Here is a 17482-nt window from a genome sequence, read left to right as displayed (position 1 = left end):
TAACTACTTTTTAAAATACTTTGCTTAAATACTATGTGGAAAATGTTGAATAATCATGTAATTTTTACATTGTAATTTACTAGATTTTTCTACCCTTTTAGATATTCAAGATCCAGTCCTGGATAGGTAAGTATTCTGAACACTTTTTTTTTAGCCATAGCCATTTCAAAGAAAATCTAAGCTGAAGTTTATTCACTTTTTTCTCTGATCTCCAAATACTTTTTTAGGCTACTCCATTTAGATAACTAGCTTATGATTTAGCATGTGCATCTAAATGTATAGTAAGGCTCCTTATAAACATTACACTTACTCATTTCATGAACTGAAAACAGTTATTCTCATTTTTTCGTTTTATCCTGCTCAGTTTTCAGAAGCATTTTATGTGTTTATAGGCAGCCCGTACCAGAAATTAATTTTCTCCCAAGACCTGAACAAGGATGTAAATGCCCAAAAGAGCAGTAGTAGTTAAGATTGTATATTTGTGTGCATGTGCATAAATGCACTGGTTTTAATTCAACTTTCTCCTTTAATTTGCAGCCTTCCAGTCTGGTGTTTTTCTTGCCTCTTCATGACCTCGTGTCTTGAGCAGCCTAGCTGGATCCCCTGGTTCCTGTTTCTTCTTGTCTCAAAATTCTGCTTTCTCCCGTTTTAGATTCCCTACCCTTTTATAGTCATATGCATACACTAGCCTTTTGCTACCTGTTTTGGTCTTTGCTATTTATCCTAAGACTTTGGTTGGGTTCCATGCAATATTTTCCACGTGGCACTGCTCTCCTGGATTCCCTGCCACAGTTCAATTAGTTTGTCTGAGGAACATCCCTGCTGAGCTTCTGAGGTTTTTGTGGCCTGATGGTCCTCATCTACATTTCTGTTCTGCTACTTTGTCTTGTTCTAAGTAGACATTGGAGAAGACATTAAGGCTGTACCTTTTGCTGCCCTACTTAGAAAGCAGATGCATGAACATTTTTAAAGAAGCAAGATAGCCTGTGGATTGTGGGGGATAAGCAAAGTGAAAGCGTTTCTGAGATGAAAAAATGCAAACAATTCCCTTCAACAACAACAATACCAAGTCTCCTCTTGGACATGTTTAGATTCATGAAATGTTTGTTCTGCCCCTTTTTGCTCTAATTAGGAAGTGCAGTCACATTTAACTTCTAGGCTAAAAGTAATTCTTCCCCCTGCCTTCTGTCAAGTAATCTCTCTGTATCTGTTCAGTTTTGTATAATTTTTTCGAGCCTTTCTTTGCAAGTGCTCAACTGTGGAATCCCTTATACTCAACACCATAAGAGAATTACTGCTGAATAGATTGTCTTAGACTCATCTGAAATATGTTTAGTTTTCTTGTGTAACACACTCCCTTAAAAACATTAGTTTTGAAAGTGGTTATGAATCTCTTCAGTTATCTGGCTGCTCCTTTGCTAATGGATTCAGAAAAGTCATTAAGCATGTGCGTATTGTGATCTCTGGCTCAAAGTGAGGCATTTGGAGGAAAATACAAAATTTGTGGGTTTTTTGCGTTCATATTGCAGTAGTTAATGTTAATTTGCATGTGTACAAATTTAGTGTTAATACCCTCAAAGTTTTAAGTTTTTTGTGCTATTACTGTGTTGTTGTGTAGCAAGGATTTAAAGTCTTAGTTTGACTTTCCGTTCAGTTATAAAGCAGGAACATATTAACGTAGTACATTACAAAAATATTTAAATGTAAAGCTGTTATGTCTGAGTTTGTGGTCATGTAAAGCTCTTCTTTTGCTTGATTCTTGCTGTGTGAATCCTTTTTGGGGGGAATGGGCAGGTGGTTCAGGGAAGAAAACTTGATACAGTTTTCTTAAGCAAATTGAGTAAGATTTGTCATCGGAATTCGTAAGGATGCGTCTGCTTCTGCGTATGAAATAAAACGGTAAAGCAGGTTTTGTGAAGTTTTGAAATTAAATGTTTTTAACTTGAAAAGTAGCATTTGCTCAATGTATAAGTAGTGAGTTTGTTTTTCCGAGTTTAGAATATGGGATTGAAGTTCTTTTTATAATAATGTGAACTGACATTTTCGTGGGAATTCTCATTTAAGGAGACCTCTTAATGGTTTTATATTTCTTTTTTTGTTTTGGTCACATATAGATCTATCCAAATAAAACACTGTTTATGACTGTTGGGTCTGAAATACATATTTTTGAATAACAATGTAACTTGTATTGCCTGAGATTTTTACAATGCTGAAATGTAAATAGTTCCTCAAAGCTAATTTGGGAGTAATTGCAACTTTGCTCTTTTTTTCTTGTTGTGTTTCAGGGAAATGAGGCAAGCTACCCTTTGGAAATGTGCTCGCACTGTAAGTTTTTTTAATTGCTACACTGTATTGTTACAGAAGTGAATTTTGTTTGGGGCTTGATATGTACAGTTTCCATGTATGGTATACAGTTTATATACTAACCAAAAGAATTAAATCAAAAAGTTAAAAATTACCTTTGGAAATAATACAGTTTTTGCTGTTAGATTGTAAAATCAAAAATCAATCCATCTTTAAAACAAAAAACACTTTAAGGTTTTGAGGGTTTTCTTTAAGTCTTCCATTAGAATATAAAAAAAACTTATGATAGTCTTGATGTCTGTAGGGTGAAGTGTAGTTCAGCCAGTGGGGCTTTTCCATCAGTCCTGATGCCAGTTCCTCAGGGATATGGAGCAGCTCATGGTGCAGTCTGTGATGTGTTAGGGGTGAAGTATATTGCATTAACTGGCTTTGTGCCCTCAGAGGAAGGAGAGGTTGAGACTAAATGAGCTTTGTTTTTCCCCTGTGTGTGCTTGCAGCCAAGCAGTTAGGTGAGAACCCACTTGGTGTGACTTGCTTTTGGCCATGTGAGAATAAAATTTGTTGTTCCATCTCATGGGGTGAGTCTACCCTGTAAAAATGACAAAGTATTTTTTGCTGAAAGCTGACCAAAGAAAGGGTTGTCTTGTGAAATGTTCTTGTGGTGTTGTGCTAAGTGTACCTATTCTTAGTTGCATTTCCTATGGAATGATTTTCTTCAGCCCTAAAGTGTGTGTAGATGTGTGTATGTGTCTTCTGAACCACTTGATAAAATTCCTTATCTTGGGTGAATCAGATCTTGTTTTTAAACAGGGTAGCTCTTAAAGAGAGGGACTGTTTTCTGGATTTCTTTCACAATGCTTGTCATGTGCTTGTGCTGGCCTTTGGCTCTCATAACTCAAACTGTAATAGAAAGCAGATAGTCATGTAGAAATCTTTGTCTAAATGTGGTTTTTTTTCAGACATGAGGCTTTAGCTGGTAATTTGCAAGTCCTGTGTGCCTAATAGGGGCATCTACCTGAATTCTAATTTGAGTCATAAGTTTGCAAACACTGGAGAATATCATCCACAGCAGTGCATAGCTGTGTAATGCTCTCAGTATATTTTGTTAAATGCAAGTAGCTGGTTGGAGTTTTGTATTTGATGAAGACTTCAGTAGTGTTTTCCTGAATAGTATACATATACATCTCAATCTTGCATTACTGCTCTATTGGTCAGTGTTTTGTTAGAGACAAACTGGTTTCTGAAGAATGATTTTTTTAGTTAGCTGTGTCAATGTCAGAGTTGTAAGCATCTCCATCCTTAACTTCTGATTCTAGGACAAGCTGTATTCATTGGTAGCAATGGGCAGCCTAAAGGTTTATTACTGAACTTGTTTGCCCATTTTGATTGCAGAGAAGGTGAGGATTTTCACATTATATTCTGTGGTTAAACCATATGTTGAGGCTGTTGTTGTTTAAATGTGAAGTTTTGCATGATTAAAGTTTCTTCTGCTCTGATGGCCTTTCTCACAGCAAAAGGTCAGCTGTATCCCTGGGCAACAAAACTATACACACCAGGAAAATGGAGTTATCACTGTCCCTTTGCTTGGGTGGGCCAGCCATTGCAGTGATAGGGCTGTGCTTAAAGATCCTGTGTGCCTCAATGTTCTAAAACTGGGGGTTTTGATGTGCATAGATGTGCACAGCTGTATGTCTGGAAGCAGGTCCACCAAGTAGACATTCACATCATTTTTCAAATGTTAAATGTTCCTGCTGCTTCCCAGAAATAGTTACTGACAGATCTAAAGCTTTCAAGGCAAGACCAGACGATGTCTTTGAAGGTCATCTGATAGGGATTTTGAATTTTCATCTTTTGAAGATTGCCAGTTAGTAAAAATGTATTAATGCCGTTTGCATGGAGGCATTGGGTCATAACCTCTGCTTGGTGCTACAGTTGCTACTTTGGTGTCTCATAAGAATAACTTTGTGTTAAAGTTGGCAGTTATGTGAAGCAAATTCAGGTTACTGAAGGAGAGGATGCACACCATTAAATAGTCAAGCATATTCTTTTGGCCTTTTATTTTAGAATATTGGTTCTTCTCACTGGGTGATTTAGTGTTGTTGGATTCCTTAAAGTGGTTTGGTTTTGTTTCTCAGCTGTGCTGTACCAGAAATTACTGAAAACCTACCACTACTTTCCCTGGTGAAAATTTGATGTCAGCCAGAATCTGTCAAATTATCTGTAAGATAATTTTATTATAGCAAAAAGATACAGAGAAAACTATTTTGTTATACAGTAAAGAATAGTTTATGGTGTAGTATTTTTAATATAAACATTCTTTTGTAGAGTGTTTAGATTTTAGGATAAGAAGGACTAGTATCTAACTTAGGAAATAGTAATTGACACATCTGAAGTCATGAAAAGGATTAGGCCAGCTGTGTGTAAGCATATACAAGACAAGTGGTTGAATGTGTTCTCAAGGGCGTCATCTTTTTGAAATGTGATCTCCAAAACTGAAATGGCTGACTTAGTTGCTACTCTGAAACGTTATATTTGTGAATCAGATGAGACCGTAGGTAGAGGTGCAAGTTTTGCTGAAGCTCTATTTTATTTTGAGATCTCTGCAATACATTCTTCTGGGGGAAGATTAGTCTGGAAACATTTAAAATTAATTTTAAAGTTTCTCCTAATACCTTAGCAATATTCTTGTCCATAATGATTTCATATTTGAAAAAATCAGTGGAAATGGGTCTCTCTGGGACCACACTCTGGTCTGGCTTTTGTTAGTTAAACCTTTGTGCCAGTATTCTAAGAGTATCTGAAAAGCCAACCTTTTAAATACAGGGGTAAACATTATGGATTTCAGAAGTGTTCAGCACCTAATTGCTGAGAGATGTACAGCTTTTCTAAGGTCTGTACTTTTTGCAGATGTCTGTGTGTATATTATGTGCTCTGCAGCAATGGATGTACCATGCTTCTTAATACATAAGCAATTATCCTTTTAAAGCATCACTCAGTGTAGTGGATTTCAGAAACCTGTAGTTTTAGGGCATCCTTTACTTTTGGCTCTTACATTAATTGAAAGCTATGTACCTTTATGTTAACTGGAAAAAATAGTATTAAGTTCTTTTCTGAAATTACTGTTTTCAACATAGAGCACAGTGGAATTGGCTTCTAATAAAGCTTTTTGAGTTGCCACTTTAATAGTTTTTACAGTCTTATCTGAGATTGTTGCATGCATAACAATTTGAAGCAGAGTTGTTTTAAAATCTGATGGATCATCCTCTACTGCTGTGCTGGGGGAAGAAGTTGAGGAGCTCAGTGGTGTGGATCAGCATATTAGAAAATGAGCAACTGGGAGATAAGGTTCCTGCACTAAAATGGGAGTGAGGGGAAGCATTTGCATGTAGTTTCTTGGAAGCATTTTAACCTGATTCATCATATTTTTAGATATATGCAAACAAATTCAAGAGATGAAGCAGGTGTTGGCCCTAAGAATTTTAATACTTGGATGGAAGAGGAATCTTTTGAAAGTACTGATAGTTCTTTAACAAAAATCCCCTTAGTACCAGAACTATTTAACACCCACCTTATGTTAATTACAAGGGGAACAAGATTCAAAATGTATTATGAAATAAATATAAATAATTCTACGTGGTTTAGAACAGTGCAGAATTTGGTGTTTAAAGAAAAGCACTTAGCAGTTATTATTTCCAGCCAGTTAGTAAGTTTGTGAGCTCAGGCATCAGAGCCAAGCTGATGGGATAATGTCAGATTCTGGTGGAAGGCATAGGAAGCACAAAGCCCCCTGTGAGCTGGGGAGCACAGCACAAAAATGGCTAATTGAGATCTGAGGGAGAGGAATGCTCAGGGTTGTTCATTGTGGTGATGAGTCACAGGCAAACTCTGCCTCAAACAGTGTAAACAAAGCTCAGTCCTCCTGATTTGCCTCAATGGTGTTATGCCCTTTTTACACTACTGTGAACATGGAGTTCCTAATGTTTTTATCTGTCCAGTTCTCCTGAGCTGGTCTTCTTAAATTCTGTCTGCTACTGCCACCATCAGTCCTCTCAGCTCAGCTTTCCCTTGATCTGAACTATCTTGTGCCTTGCATTTCCAGCAGAACTTAAGATCTTGAGTTTGTGTGGACACAAAGTTGTATTTTTTGTTCAGACTAAAAATTTAATTCAGTGCTCTGTTCTTCAGTGAGAACTATGTGGAATTTTAAGTCTGTTGATAAGGACAAGGAAAATAAAGGCCTTGCAAAAATGGAGAGCATCCATCTTGGATGGGAACTGTTGTATATGTTCATTCTGGGAGATAATATCAACAAAAAATGAATAAGGTATTACTGAAATCTGCCGTTCCACATAAATGTATGCTGTTTTCCTTTAAAAAATCCAAAGGAGAATGAAGAAACAAGCATTAATCCCCAGAAGACCTACATAGTTGTTAGGTAAATTCAGCATAGGCAAGGAGAGTCACCAGAAATGAAGACACTGAATTGAAGAAAGAATAGACAGAAGGTATGCAAATCTAAGACATATTATACTGTGATGTATTCATCCCTAATTTTATATTTGCATTCTTATTTCTTAAAGCTGTTCTATGAAGACAAAGATGCTACTGAAATATAATTTTTTTTCAAGTGCATAAGCTTTTTAAAATTCAGCTTGTGGAAAGGATTTACTGGGAGGTGAGGTGCCTGCAATATATTTAAGGAAAAATAATGAGGTTCTGATACGAAATTCTGGTAAAAGTCAGTTAGGACACAGTGATGTCATGTTTATCCAGATAAGTCCATTAGGAACAGAGATTTATGTGCTCATGAACTGTTAAAGAAAATTTTCTTAGTCCAGCATTTACTTTGCTTTTTCATTATTTCCTCCTGTGTGTACTGTCATTCGTGGTGTGTCAGTTGCCAGAAACAAAACATTGGAAGAGTGTACTATTTGGTCAGCTTTTGGCAGAGATGCTAATTTTTTTCAGTACTGTTTTTTGACCTTTTATTTTTTTTTTGCCCCTTAAGAAAAGAACCTTTCTCAGATCTCCAGTCCAGGCAAACCCTTTTCTTGAATGTTTCAAGGTTTAGAATGAGAAATTTGTAATCCCATTTCTAGTAGGAACTGTTTCCAGATGTTTGTACCTGGACTGTGCATTGAAGTTGAGCTGGTATGAGCTATGAAGTTGGATGTGTGTATATGTGGAGAAAGAGTAATTAACATTTTCCAAGTATCCTTAATTTCATAATTGCGGCAGTTGTTGCTTTGCTACAGTTCAGCAAAACATGAACGTTCTTGAGCCGTACAAGCCTCTGCAACCTCCTCCCCTTCCTGTGATCTGATTCTTATCTTTATTGTCCATAATCTTGACCTCCTTGCCTACAATCTTAAAAATGAAACAAAATTTCTTCTCTTACACTTGCTAGCTTTTGAATTTAAGGACCCTGTTAACTGCAAATGTGAGGCTGGTTAACCCAACAGTGGTTCTTGTGCCCAGCACATGATGGCAGAGCAGCATTGGCTGTTAATACTGTGTTCTGTGAAATAGTTTCTGAATGCCACAAGAAAACATTCTTTTTGTAGTATTGGTAGTTCCTGCTGGAGATATATTAACTTGAGATAAAATACCTTTCTGACAACAGTTTGTTTTCTTAGCATGTCTTTCTGCAATGGCAAAGTTGGGCTTGTCTGTTTTTTGTGCCAGCTTGTGCCAATTTAAGCTGTGCAGCCGTGTGTGAGTGACTTGTATGTGTGCTAATTAGCTCCACTTCATAGCAGAACATTGACAGAACTCTGGGTGTCATTTCCAGTCTTTGCTCTTATATTTGTGAGGAAAAATGGCATGGACTTGAGCTCCCAAAGCAGGAAATGGAACAGAAGTAATGAAATAAGACTTTCTTTAATGTGAACTCTGGGTTGTGAGAAAATGGTGTTACCCAGGCAGCTCTATGTTTCCATCCTAATTTGTGAAATGAAATGCTGTGTTTTGGTACTTAGGAGTTTATGTGTTACTTGGAAATGTTATAGAACTTGCAGTTCATTAACTCATTAGTTTTTGTGGCAAGGGACAAGAGATCCAGCTGTGTTAATGCTTCTGTCATTTTTCTCCATTGTGATTTTGTGAAATTGCAGAACTGTGAAGGTTTAGGTTGCTTAGGAGGCTTTAGAATGACCAAATGGAAAGATTAGTCTTTCTGTTAATACTGGAAGTGAGATTCCACTACTCTGGTAAGAAACTGACAGTATATACACCATAGACAATACTTGAGTTTGCTGTTTAGTTGTTTTAAAGTGAAGTAGTAAGGGTATAAATTATGTCTATTCCTGCACTTACTTTACAAGGTAGTAAAATACACAGGTACTGTGATAAGCTACCCTTAATATTTTTATGCTTTTTCAAATGCTTTTGCTGTGAGGATTTTTTGGGGGTATCAACTCTTTCTATGCGAGTTGCAAGTAGAACTTGCACTAAAAATGAAGTTCCCACATTTGCAGCTTTCCAAGGTGCTATCTTTGCATTAAGATGGGGTGGGCCCAGTAATTGTCCAGTGGCAGGACTGGGATCAAGGATGAATGGAAGCAAAAGAGTTTCTGTGTACAGAGGCAAAAGTTGGAAAATACCTTCAGTGTATGGATGGGAAGCAGCATTTTGTGCTGATGGAGCTCCTAAAATTGCCTGTGGAGCTCTGCTTTGCCATTCCTCTTTAATACTGTATTCTTTTAGTCACATGATGATGTTCTACATCCAGGTTACTGTATGGTGCTCTGTCTCCTTCTATGTCCTCTAGAGGGGTTCCTGTGCAATGTGCTGCTGCCCCTGCTGTGGTGTTGGCACTGTTCAGGGTACACCTCCACTCACGTTCAAGGCCTCTGCACAAACTGGGGTAAAAGGAATATTTCAGAGCAGTCAAGAGGTTAATTGTGTGAAATACCACACTGCCTACTAGAAACCGAGGGAAGCAAATTATGTTTAGTCTTGCTTTTATAGCCCTAGAGGCAGAATCAGGTCTGTCACTTTCTGGCAGAGGAAAGAGAAGATTATTCTGGGACTGTACACTGTTTTTTGCCCTTTGTCTCTGCAGTTGCAAGCAGTATCTGAGACTGACTGCAGAGTGTCAGAAAAATCATCTGTGCCTCTGGACTTCTCTCAGGCTCTCTCTCAATCTGAAATAATACAGTCCTGAGGACTCTGTATTTGTGTCTCATTGGTTTTTAGACAAAAAAAAACAAAAAACAAAGTTGGTTACTGTTGGTAGAGGATCACTGTTTTGAGTTGGCTACAGTTTCAGAACATGAAGCTCTGCGGATTGGCTGACCTTGTGTATTGAAAAGACTCAGAGCTATTTGGTTTATGCTGCACTTTTACAAAAGCCTAAGAACGTGCAAATGTGATGTGAAATGGGTCAGGTGGAGGTACATGCCTTGTGGAAGATAGGATACAATTTTTGTTACTATTACAGCAAACACACTACTAAATGGAGCTAAGAAATACTGAAGGAATTGCTCAGGTTAAGGAGGAGGTTGGTTAGGGGAGTTTGCAGCCTTAGGTTCTGCAAGGTCTGTTTGCTGTAGTTTGCTCTATGCTGGGCTTCTTCTAGGCTTCCTGAGAACCCCAGTTTCTCCTTCATAGCCAAAAATGGTGAGCAACATGTGAACAGACTTGGATCTGGTAAATGGAGCTGCTGACAGGATATTATCAGGTTGTTCTGGGGAAATTTTTTCAAGCCTTTCAGCAGTAGCAGTGTACAAGATTGCATTTAATTGTGTTTATGGATTCACAGGTTTAGTCTATCCTTGGCATAATGAGATGTGTAAAATAGGGTACTAGGTGTATGCTTTAATTGAGATTCTCTATAAATTTAAAGAAATTAGATGAAGACGTGCTGCTGCACAACCCAAATCTACTTTAATTTCTGGGACAAAAAAAAAGCTGTGTGCAGGCTGTGGCTACAGGTGTATCTTTTTCCTGTCTGGAAATGGAGAGGAAAAATGATTTTAGGTCAGTCAGGGGGATGTTTTGAGTAGGTGAGAGATAACTGGTCAACAGTAGGACAGTTAACCTGCTTAACTTGACACTTATCCCAGGAGATCTCAGTTCAGTGTGCTGTAGAAGCACTAGTTTTGCTAGTAAGTTGAATATAATTGAATATAATTATCTTTTGTCATTGTCCTAACATATTATGTTAGTCTAGTGTAAACATAATGCTAGCTCCTTCAGAGAACACTTGGTCTCTTCCTTAATTTCTTCATAAATGGTATTTGTAAAAGCTGTCTGACTAAGAACTAACTAGCTAAGCATCCTCAATCCTTCAAAATGTTGTGTCAGCATGTGGTATTCAGTGAGTCACAAGGCTAATAGCTGTATTATGGCAGGTGCAGGGAGAAAGAAAGGTAAGTCTTATTTAAAATAAAACTGTGTTTTCTTCAGAATTTCATGTTACCTTTATAGGTGTTTAATAGTTACAGTAAAGTAGGAGAGAATCTTGCAGGAAATTAATGAAATGTGCCTTGTTGTTTAACTGCAAAGGGTTTACTGAAGCCTTTCTAAGTATGGGGTTGTTTTTCATTTCAGTTGATGCTGATGAGATAAAACGACTAGGAAAGAGATTCAAGAAGCTTGATTTGGACAACTCTGGTTCTCTGAGCGTGGAGGAGTTCATGTCTTTACCTGAATTGCAACAGAACCCATTAGTACAGCGAGTAATAGATATATTTGACACAGATGGCAATGGAGAAGTGGATTTCAAAGGTAAGGCACAGTGTTCTGTGACAGGTGGTGGTACTTCAGAATTCCTAGAGCTTTCATGTTTTTCTTCATCTGAGAGAGGAGAGATGAGGAAAATTTGCTAAAATAAGGTACTAAATCCTAGTGAAACTAAATATCAGTAAAACTAGTTTCTCTGCCTTAGGGAACTTTGGAGTGAAACGTTTAAAAGAGCAGATTGTTTAGTAATTGCCTTTAAGGTCATGCTGACTGAGGACTACTCATTAAATATCTCTGAAAGTACACCAATTTAGATTCTTAATTTTAAAGCTGAGGAGAGACTGAAGAAAGTGTGGTAGGCTAAGTGGTGTGTTACTGCATAAGTTGTATTTATCCAAATATCCAATGTCCTTTGGAGTATTTAGAAAAGAGAAAGGAGCCCAGGTTTTTCTGTTGATTTCTTATATGGGATTCTTTTTAGGTAAATCTTAGATTGACACTTGAAGGAAAAAAAAAATCCAAACCCAGAAGATTTGATTTAGAACATTTCTCAAAATTTTTGACTTATTTTAAATGTTCATGTTTAAAAGGGCTAGCAAGCTATAATCTTCATCACTAGTGCATCTTAAAACACTCTCTGACCCTTAGAAGTGATAATATTTGTAACTTCTGTCCAAGGTAATACCCAATATTTCCTGTTGCTTATGGCTGGAGAAGGTTAACCAGTCTTGTATGTTTTCTAAAACTGGAGAAAGAACTTAAATCTTATTTATACTGACAGACTGACATTTTAAATAAGGTATTAATATACAAGAGTTGCTAACCTTTGCAAAACCCCATAAATATCTATAGAGATAGCTAAAGTGTAGCCAGAATGTTTTGATTGGAAGCAGTAATTGTTGCATGGAACTATTTAAAATTCCTTTCTTAAAAATAGCTAGTCATGAACAATGATGATCATGTTGTCTGTGACACTGAGCTGTGATTAATACAGTTTTCAAGAGTTCTTCCTCTTGGGTGGGAACAGGAAGTTGTCAAAATCTATTTTTTTTGAGAAAAATACTACTTTAGTAATTCTTCAAAAGCAGTTTTCAGTTTCAATGTAATTCTTTACATTTAGAAACTCGTATTGAGAGGAGTTGTACAATTAATCTCAATTGGAGTAGCTTTAGTAAAGATCTTAAGAGTTTTCTGTCAGGTTCTTGTGAAGGTCCAGCAACAAAATTCCTTAAATCCTGGTTTGACCAAGTCTGTTTAGTGAGTGCTGCATTGGATTTGGGGTTCCTCCCACTGAAGAGCATTAAATATAAAAGTATGTAGACATTTAGGTGTCACAAGGTAGTCAATATTTTAGAAATTAGAATTTTAAAGATTAGATTGCTTTTATAGTTTCTAAAATTTTCTGAATATTGACTTTTTTATTAAAAAATAACACTTTTCATACGTGTTTTCCTTGCATTATTTAGAATTTATAGAAGGAGTCTCCCAGTTCAGTGTCAAAGGAGATAAAGAACAGAAGTTGAGGTGTAAGTATTTTGATTTTCCTTAACAAAACTTTTCTGATCCTCAAAAATACACTTTTGTAAGTTAAGGTTAAGAAGCTGGCAAATCCAAATTGTTGTAAAGAGTGGAAAATCATCAAAGTAGATTGTAAGCTTTTTGCACATTTTGTCCTTTATTTGTGTGAAGGTTTGTTAGCACCCTTTTCTGCAGGGAAGGTTGGAGGAGGTTGGTTGTTTTCTGAAAAATTTTGGTTGCTTTCTGTTTTTAAAAAAAAAAAAATTCACTTAAGAACAGCTTGCTGTATAGTTCTGTGAACTTACAGGGCCAAAGAATAATACTCAATTCTTTGCTTTTAGAGTAGGGAAGCAAAGAATTGAGTATAATTCTTGTTTCAGAAGTCCATCTACAGACCCAGGCTTTTAGGAGTAGAAAAGAGACAGGTTCAGTTATGGATGTTGCTTCCAATAACTAAGATTGAAATGTTTAAAAATAAATTCAGTCTTGATGCCAAGTTGTTTGCAGCAGATGGGATTTTGAGACATCTGTTTCCTGGAAGGTTGTAATTTTTTTTGCTGCCTGGGTGCTTTACTTGTGATGGGGAAGATTTTCTTTTTTGGTGTTCATACAACGCTTTTACTGCTGGTGCTAAAACAATTTCAGGTGTTTTCCAAAGTGAGTATTGTTGCAGTCTGCAACCTCAGGATCTCGTCCAGGGAAGCAGCAGGGTTCTGGGGACCAGCATGAAACACCAACGAGACGGGCTCCCGTTCATGAAACCATTTATTCAGCATGAGAACAAACTCAGGTCCAGAACAGAGAGCCCCGAACAGAGGCTGAGCACGGGTTTTTGAGGGACAGAACCGAGGGTTTACACCTTTGAGGGTGGAGTTCAGGGTCAGGGACCATTAGAAACACACCAAGGGAGAACCCCCCAGGGACTCAAACCCAATCAGAACTCCTGGGGCGCCCTTCACAAGGGGTTTGGGGTGGAACAGTGTTAACTCTTTGTCTCCCTGAGGCCGCTGCCACAGAGTATGTATTATTTTCCATCCACAGTTGCTACCAAATGGTTGGTTGATTTATTTTTGATCATTGTTTTTTACTTCTGCAGTTGCTTTTCGCATTTATGATATGGACAAAGATGGCTATATCTCAAATGGAGAGCTCTTCCAGGTGCTGAAGATGATGGTTGGGAACAATCTCAAAGACACTCAGTTACAGCAAATTGTAGATAAAACCATAATTAATGCAGATAAGGATGGTGATGGAAGAATATCCTTTGAAGAATTCTGTGCTGTAAGTAACTGCTAAAGAAAACTTGGGTCATTTACAGAGAGAAATAAAACCTCTCAAGTGCTGCTCTGGAAAAAGAGTAAACAGTTGAAAGGTGCATTTTAAAAACTTAGAGGTTTACTGATCAGAATGTTTAAATGTAGCATTTAGTGCTTGAAGGGGTTGATTTCAACCCATGTGGTATATTTGTGTAATTAGCTGACAGCAAGTTTTAAATTAGTTTCTCAAAAAAAGTAAATGGCACATTGAATCTTGATCCTTTGAAAATTACAGTAATGAATGTTTACACATTGATTTTAAATGGTATATTAATGAAGATACACTTGATGGCATGGTTTGGGCATTGCTTTTTGTCCTCATTGAATTTACAACTTCAGTTCAAAAATAACTTGTTCATACTCAAAAAATACGTGAGTTCTAAAAAAAGAAGGGGGGGGTGGTGGAAATCTGCCATCCCACCAGCTACTAAAGTGAAAAGGTTCTATTGTTTGCATTTTGGGGATTTTTTAAAAATTTTAATTATTTTTGTGACATCATGTAAAAAACATTTTGTCTGCAAAGAAGTTAGAGCTGCAGCCTGCAAATGCCTGGATTAGTGCATTGCTTATTTTATTTCTTGCACTGGGCTGTTGTCTTCCAGCCATCCATCAAATGTGATGTTGCCTCTTCCTCTGTTTCTGGGCTTCTGCCCAGGCTTCTGGCCTTGTGCTACTAATGGACTTTTCCTTACTTTTAATTTCTTCAGTTTTTGTTGACCTCCTGACAAGACACTTTTCAGCTCTACAACCTCTTATTCTTTTTGAGTTTTATCCTCTCTGAATCTGGCGCTGCGTTTCTACAAAAATGCGTCTTCATTTGTTGTCTTTGGCACATACCATTCGGCCTTTGAATTTTGTTCCTGCATTATAAAATGTTCCTCTGACATGGCACCTTTTCTTTTCCTTCTGTTCTGCGTGGATCACACACCTGTGAACACTGGTAATTCTTTCCTGGGTGTGTGCAGTCCTGTCAGAAATGCTGTGGCTGCTCCTAAGGCCCTTTCCTTTCTTAGGAAGGTTCACAGGGTGTTTTAGAAGTCACCATTTTATTTAACATGCACAAAAATACTACAAGGTTGTAATATGAGATGGAGAGGAATGCCTAAATGGTGTTATTTGCACTGGTTTTCATGCCCTTGAGTGTGTAAATTGTACTAATATTGAACTACCTTGGTTTTTACGTAATTAATTTAATCTCTCACAGTACTTGTAAAATGTAATGCTTGGAGAGGCCAGGAAGTACTACCTTTATGATTGACCTCAATGCATCTATTGAATGTGTTCTTTGCACCTTGCTAACTTTCAATTCTCATCTTTCTGAACCTTATTTTTCTCCCAGGTTGTAGGAGGCCTAGATATCCACAAAAAGATGGTCGTAGATGTGTGACTCTGTAGGGCACCACCCAACACTTTTGCTTTCTTCTCCATCTCTGAAGATCTGCTCCAGACGTCCAGCAATGCTCTCTGTGTATTTAAATGGAAGTATTTTTCTCTGTGAAGCCACATTTTCCAACATGAGCCTCATGAAGCCAACTAAGTGTTATTGAACTTTTATTCTCTCAATAACTCAGTGTAGCACTTTAAAGTCTGAAGGACAGCAAAGATGGAAAGAGCATATCAGTGTGGCGGAGAAAGGGAAGGGGTTGGCTTTTTAATTTATTTTTCTTCATCTTTTATAACAAGGAAATATCTATCTATATATATATATGTGTGTATTTATATATAGATATATATGTAGCTTTCTATATGTAGTAGCTAGGTGGGCTTTAATTTAATATACTTGATTCAGAAACAAACCTAGAGTACAAAGTGCCAAGCAGAATATTAACAGTTCAATATATGGATATACATCCTTACTTTTATTTCACACAGTTTTATATATATAGTAGAAGAATGTAAAATTTTAACTTGGGTCTTAGGTCAACTCTTTTCCTGTGACTGTTCAGATGTTTCTATATATTGAATGGCTGACAAAGCATTGCTTCTTATTAAATCACCTTAATTACTTTTTTTTTTTTTGTAACACGGGAGACTAAGTTTATTTATACCTGTTAATATATTACCAGGGACTGTGTCTCTTTGCTAAATAACTTAGTACAGTTCTACTTAATAGGAGAATATAGTTTAATGCTACTGCCAAGAACTAGTCCTCGTGTGCATATAGTGACTGCAGAATGCTTTGATGGCTGTTAGATTCCGTCACCCAGGAACTGGGAGCAGTTACAGCTGTCCTGAAGCCAAGACAACTCTTCTGTTCTGGGCTCAGTTTAGATACAGCTGCTTAAGGTGGTAGATGCATTCATGATTTTCTCTTGTGCTTAGCTTAATGAAACTAGGATCAACATAACTGTGCAGGATTCCCATCTACTTATTTTATACAGTACTTAGATTATAAAATGTTCTTGCCACTTAAATTCTGTTGTTTCACCCATGATAGTTTTCCCCCTTGCATTTAAAAAATACTACAGGTAGCTAAATAACTGGTAATATTTTATATATATATATGTATATATGATTCATACAGGTGGGAAATCTTGTTAACCTATGCCATAGAGGAGGAAAACTTCACACTATCTAAATTTATACCTCTTGCAGTTCTCCAGTCCTTTTCCTGGAGAATTTTTTTTTTTTTCTAGATTTGTCCATATCATAATTTGTAATGGAAGGTAACTTGATCTATTTGTGTGATATAAAAGTAGCGAGCCATGTTTTACAACTTTATATCATCCCTTCCCTTTTCTGCAGTGGTACTATTGGCTGGAAGAAAAACATTTGCTAGATTTTTTAGGACAGTACATCTTTCCTGTATAGTAGTTTTTCTATTTAAAAAAAATTGTTTTATAATGAGCAGTGGAAAGTGCAGGTTGTCTGAACCTCTTCAATCGAGCACCTGTCTGCCATAGCTGTTCCTTCAACTGAGTGCTGCACATCATGGGCTCTGTCTGTGAGAGAGAAATCCAGGTGCTTAGTGTCCTTGCATGACATGAAGTTTTGCATGTAGATCGATTTGAAATGTTCCTCTTGTTTACATAATTTGCATAATTAAAAAGATAATGTTGCCAAACTTTGGTAAATGTTAATGTTCAAAACAAAAATCTCCACTACATGTAACTTTTTTCTTCCTCTGGATCAGTACGTGGTTTATAATCCCAGCCAGTGGTTGTATCTGTTCCAGTGTCAACTGCCATGTGCTCTGCTTCAAGGGGGAATTAGTCTTTTGTGAATTTTTTGTACATAAGTATTTGTTACAAACATTTTAGCAAATGCTTTCAGTTTTTCTTGCTTGTGCATATCTTGGCTGGCATTATAGAAATTAGCGCTAATGTTATTTCTTTAGGGGGACTGGAAGGGGAGGGATGAGGGGGTTTTTTTCAGTTTGTGTGGGGAAAAATGATTTATGTTGAATGTTTAGTTTTTCCTCTGCATGCTACATCATATATTGTGGGAACTATAAGAACCTTCATACTGTATGAATACAAAATAAAATATTTGAACCTTGGCTGGGGCGCTCAGTACCTTTCTTGTTCACCTTAAATCAGCTCTGCACCTTGCTCTGAAACTTGTTCATATTTTTTTGTCCACTCCTGCTTATTAAGATTTACTGAAAAATTCGACCGGGTGCAGTCTGCTGAACACTTCCAGGGTTCATTTCAGTGTTT

General features: G+C 37.0%; 1 protein-coding gene across 1 annotated transcript in view; it reads left to right on the top strand.

Annotated features, from left to right (window-relative positions):
* PPP3R1 (protein phosphatase 3 regulatory subunit B, alpha) overlaps positions 1–17322 on the top strand; it is a 39299-nt gene extending 21977 nt beyond the window's left edge. The window contains exons 2-6 of the mRNA XM_058834092.1: positions 2286–2325; positions 10858–11034; positions 12456–12515; positions 13604–13788; positions 15163–17322. Of these exons, the coding sequence (XP_058690075.1) occupies positions 2286–2325; positions 10858–11034; positions 12456–12515; positions 13604–13788; positions 15163–15210 (510 nt within the window). The 3' untranslated portion in view covers positions 15211–17322. The remainder of the gene's footprint in view (positions 1–2285; positions 2326–10857; positions 11035–12455; positions 12516–13603; positions 13789–15162) is intronic.
* The last annotated feature ends 160 nt before the right edge of the window (positions 17323–17482 follow it).

The sequence above is a fragment of the Poecile atricapillus genome, chromosome 3 (assembly GCF_030490865.1).
Source record: "Poecile atricapillus isolate bPoeAtr1 chromosome 3, bPoeAtr1.hap1, whole genome shotgun sequence".
Lineage (NCBI taxonomy): Eukaryota > Metazoa > Chordata > Aves > Passeriformes > Paridae > Poecile > Poecile atricapillus.
This window is presented reverse-complemented; position numbering and strand designations above follow the sequence as displayed.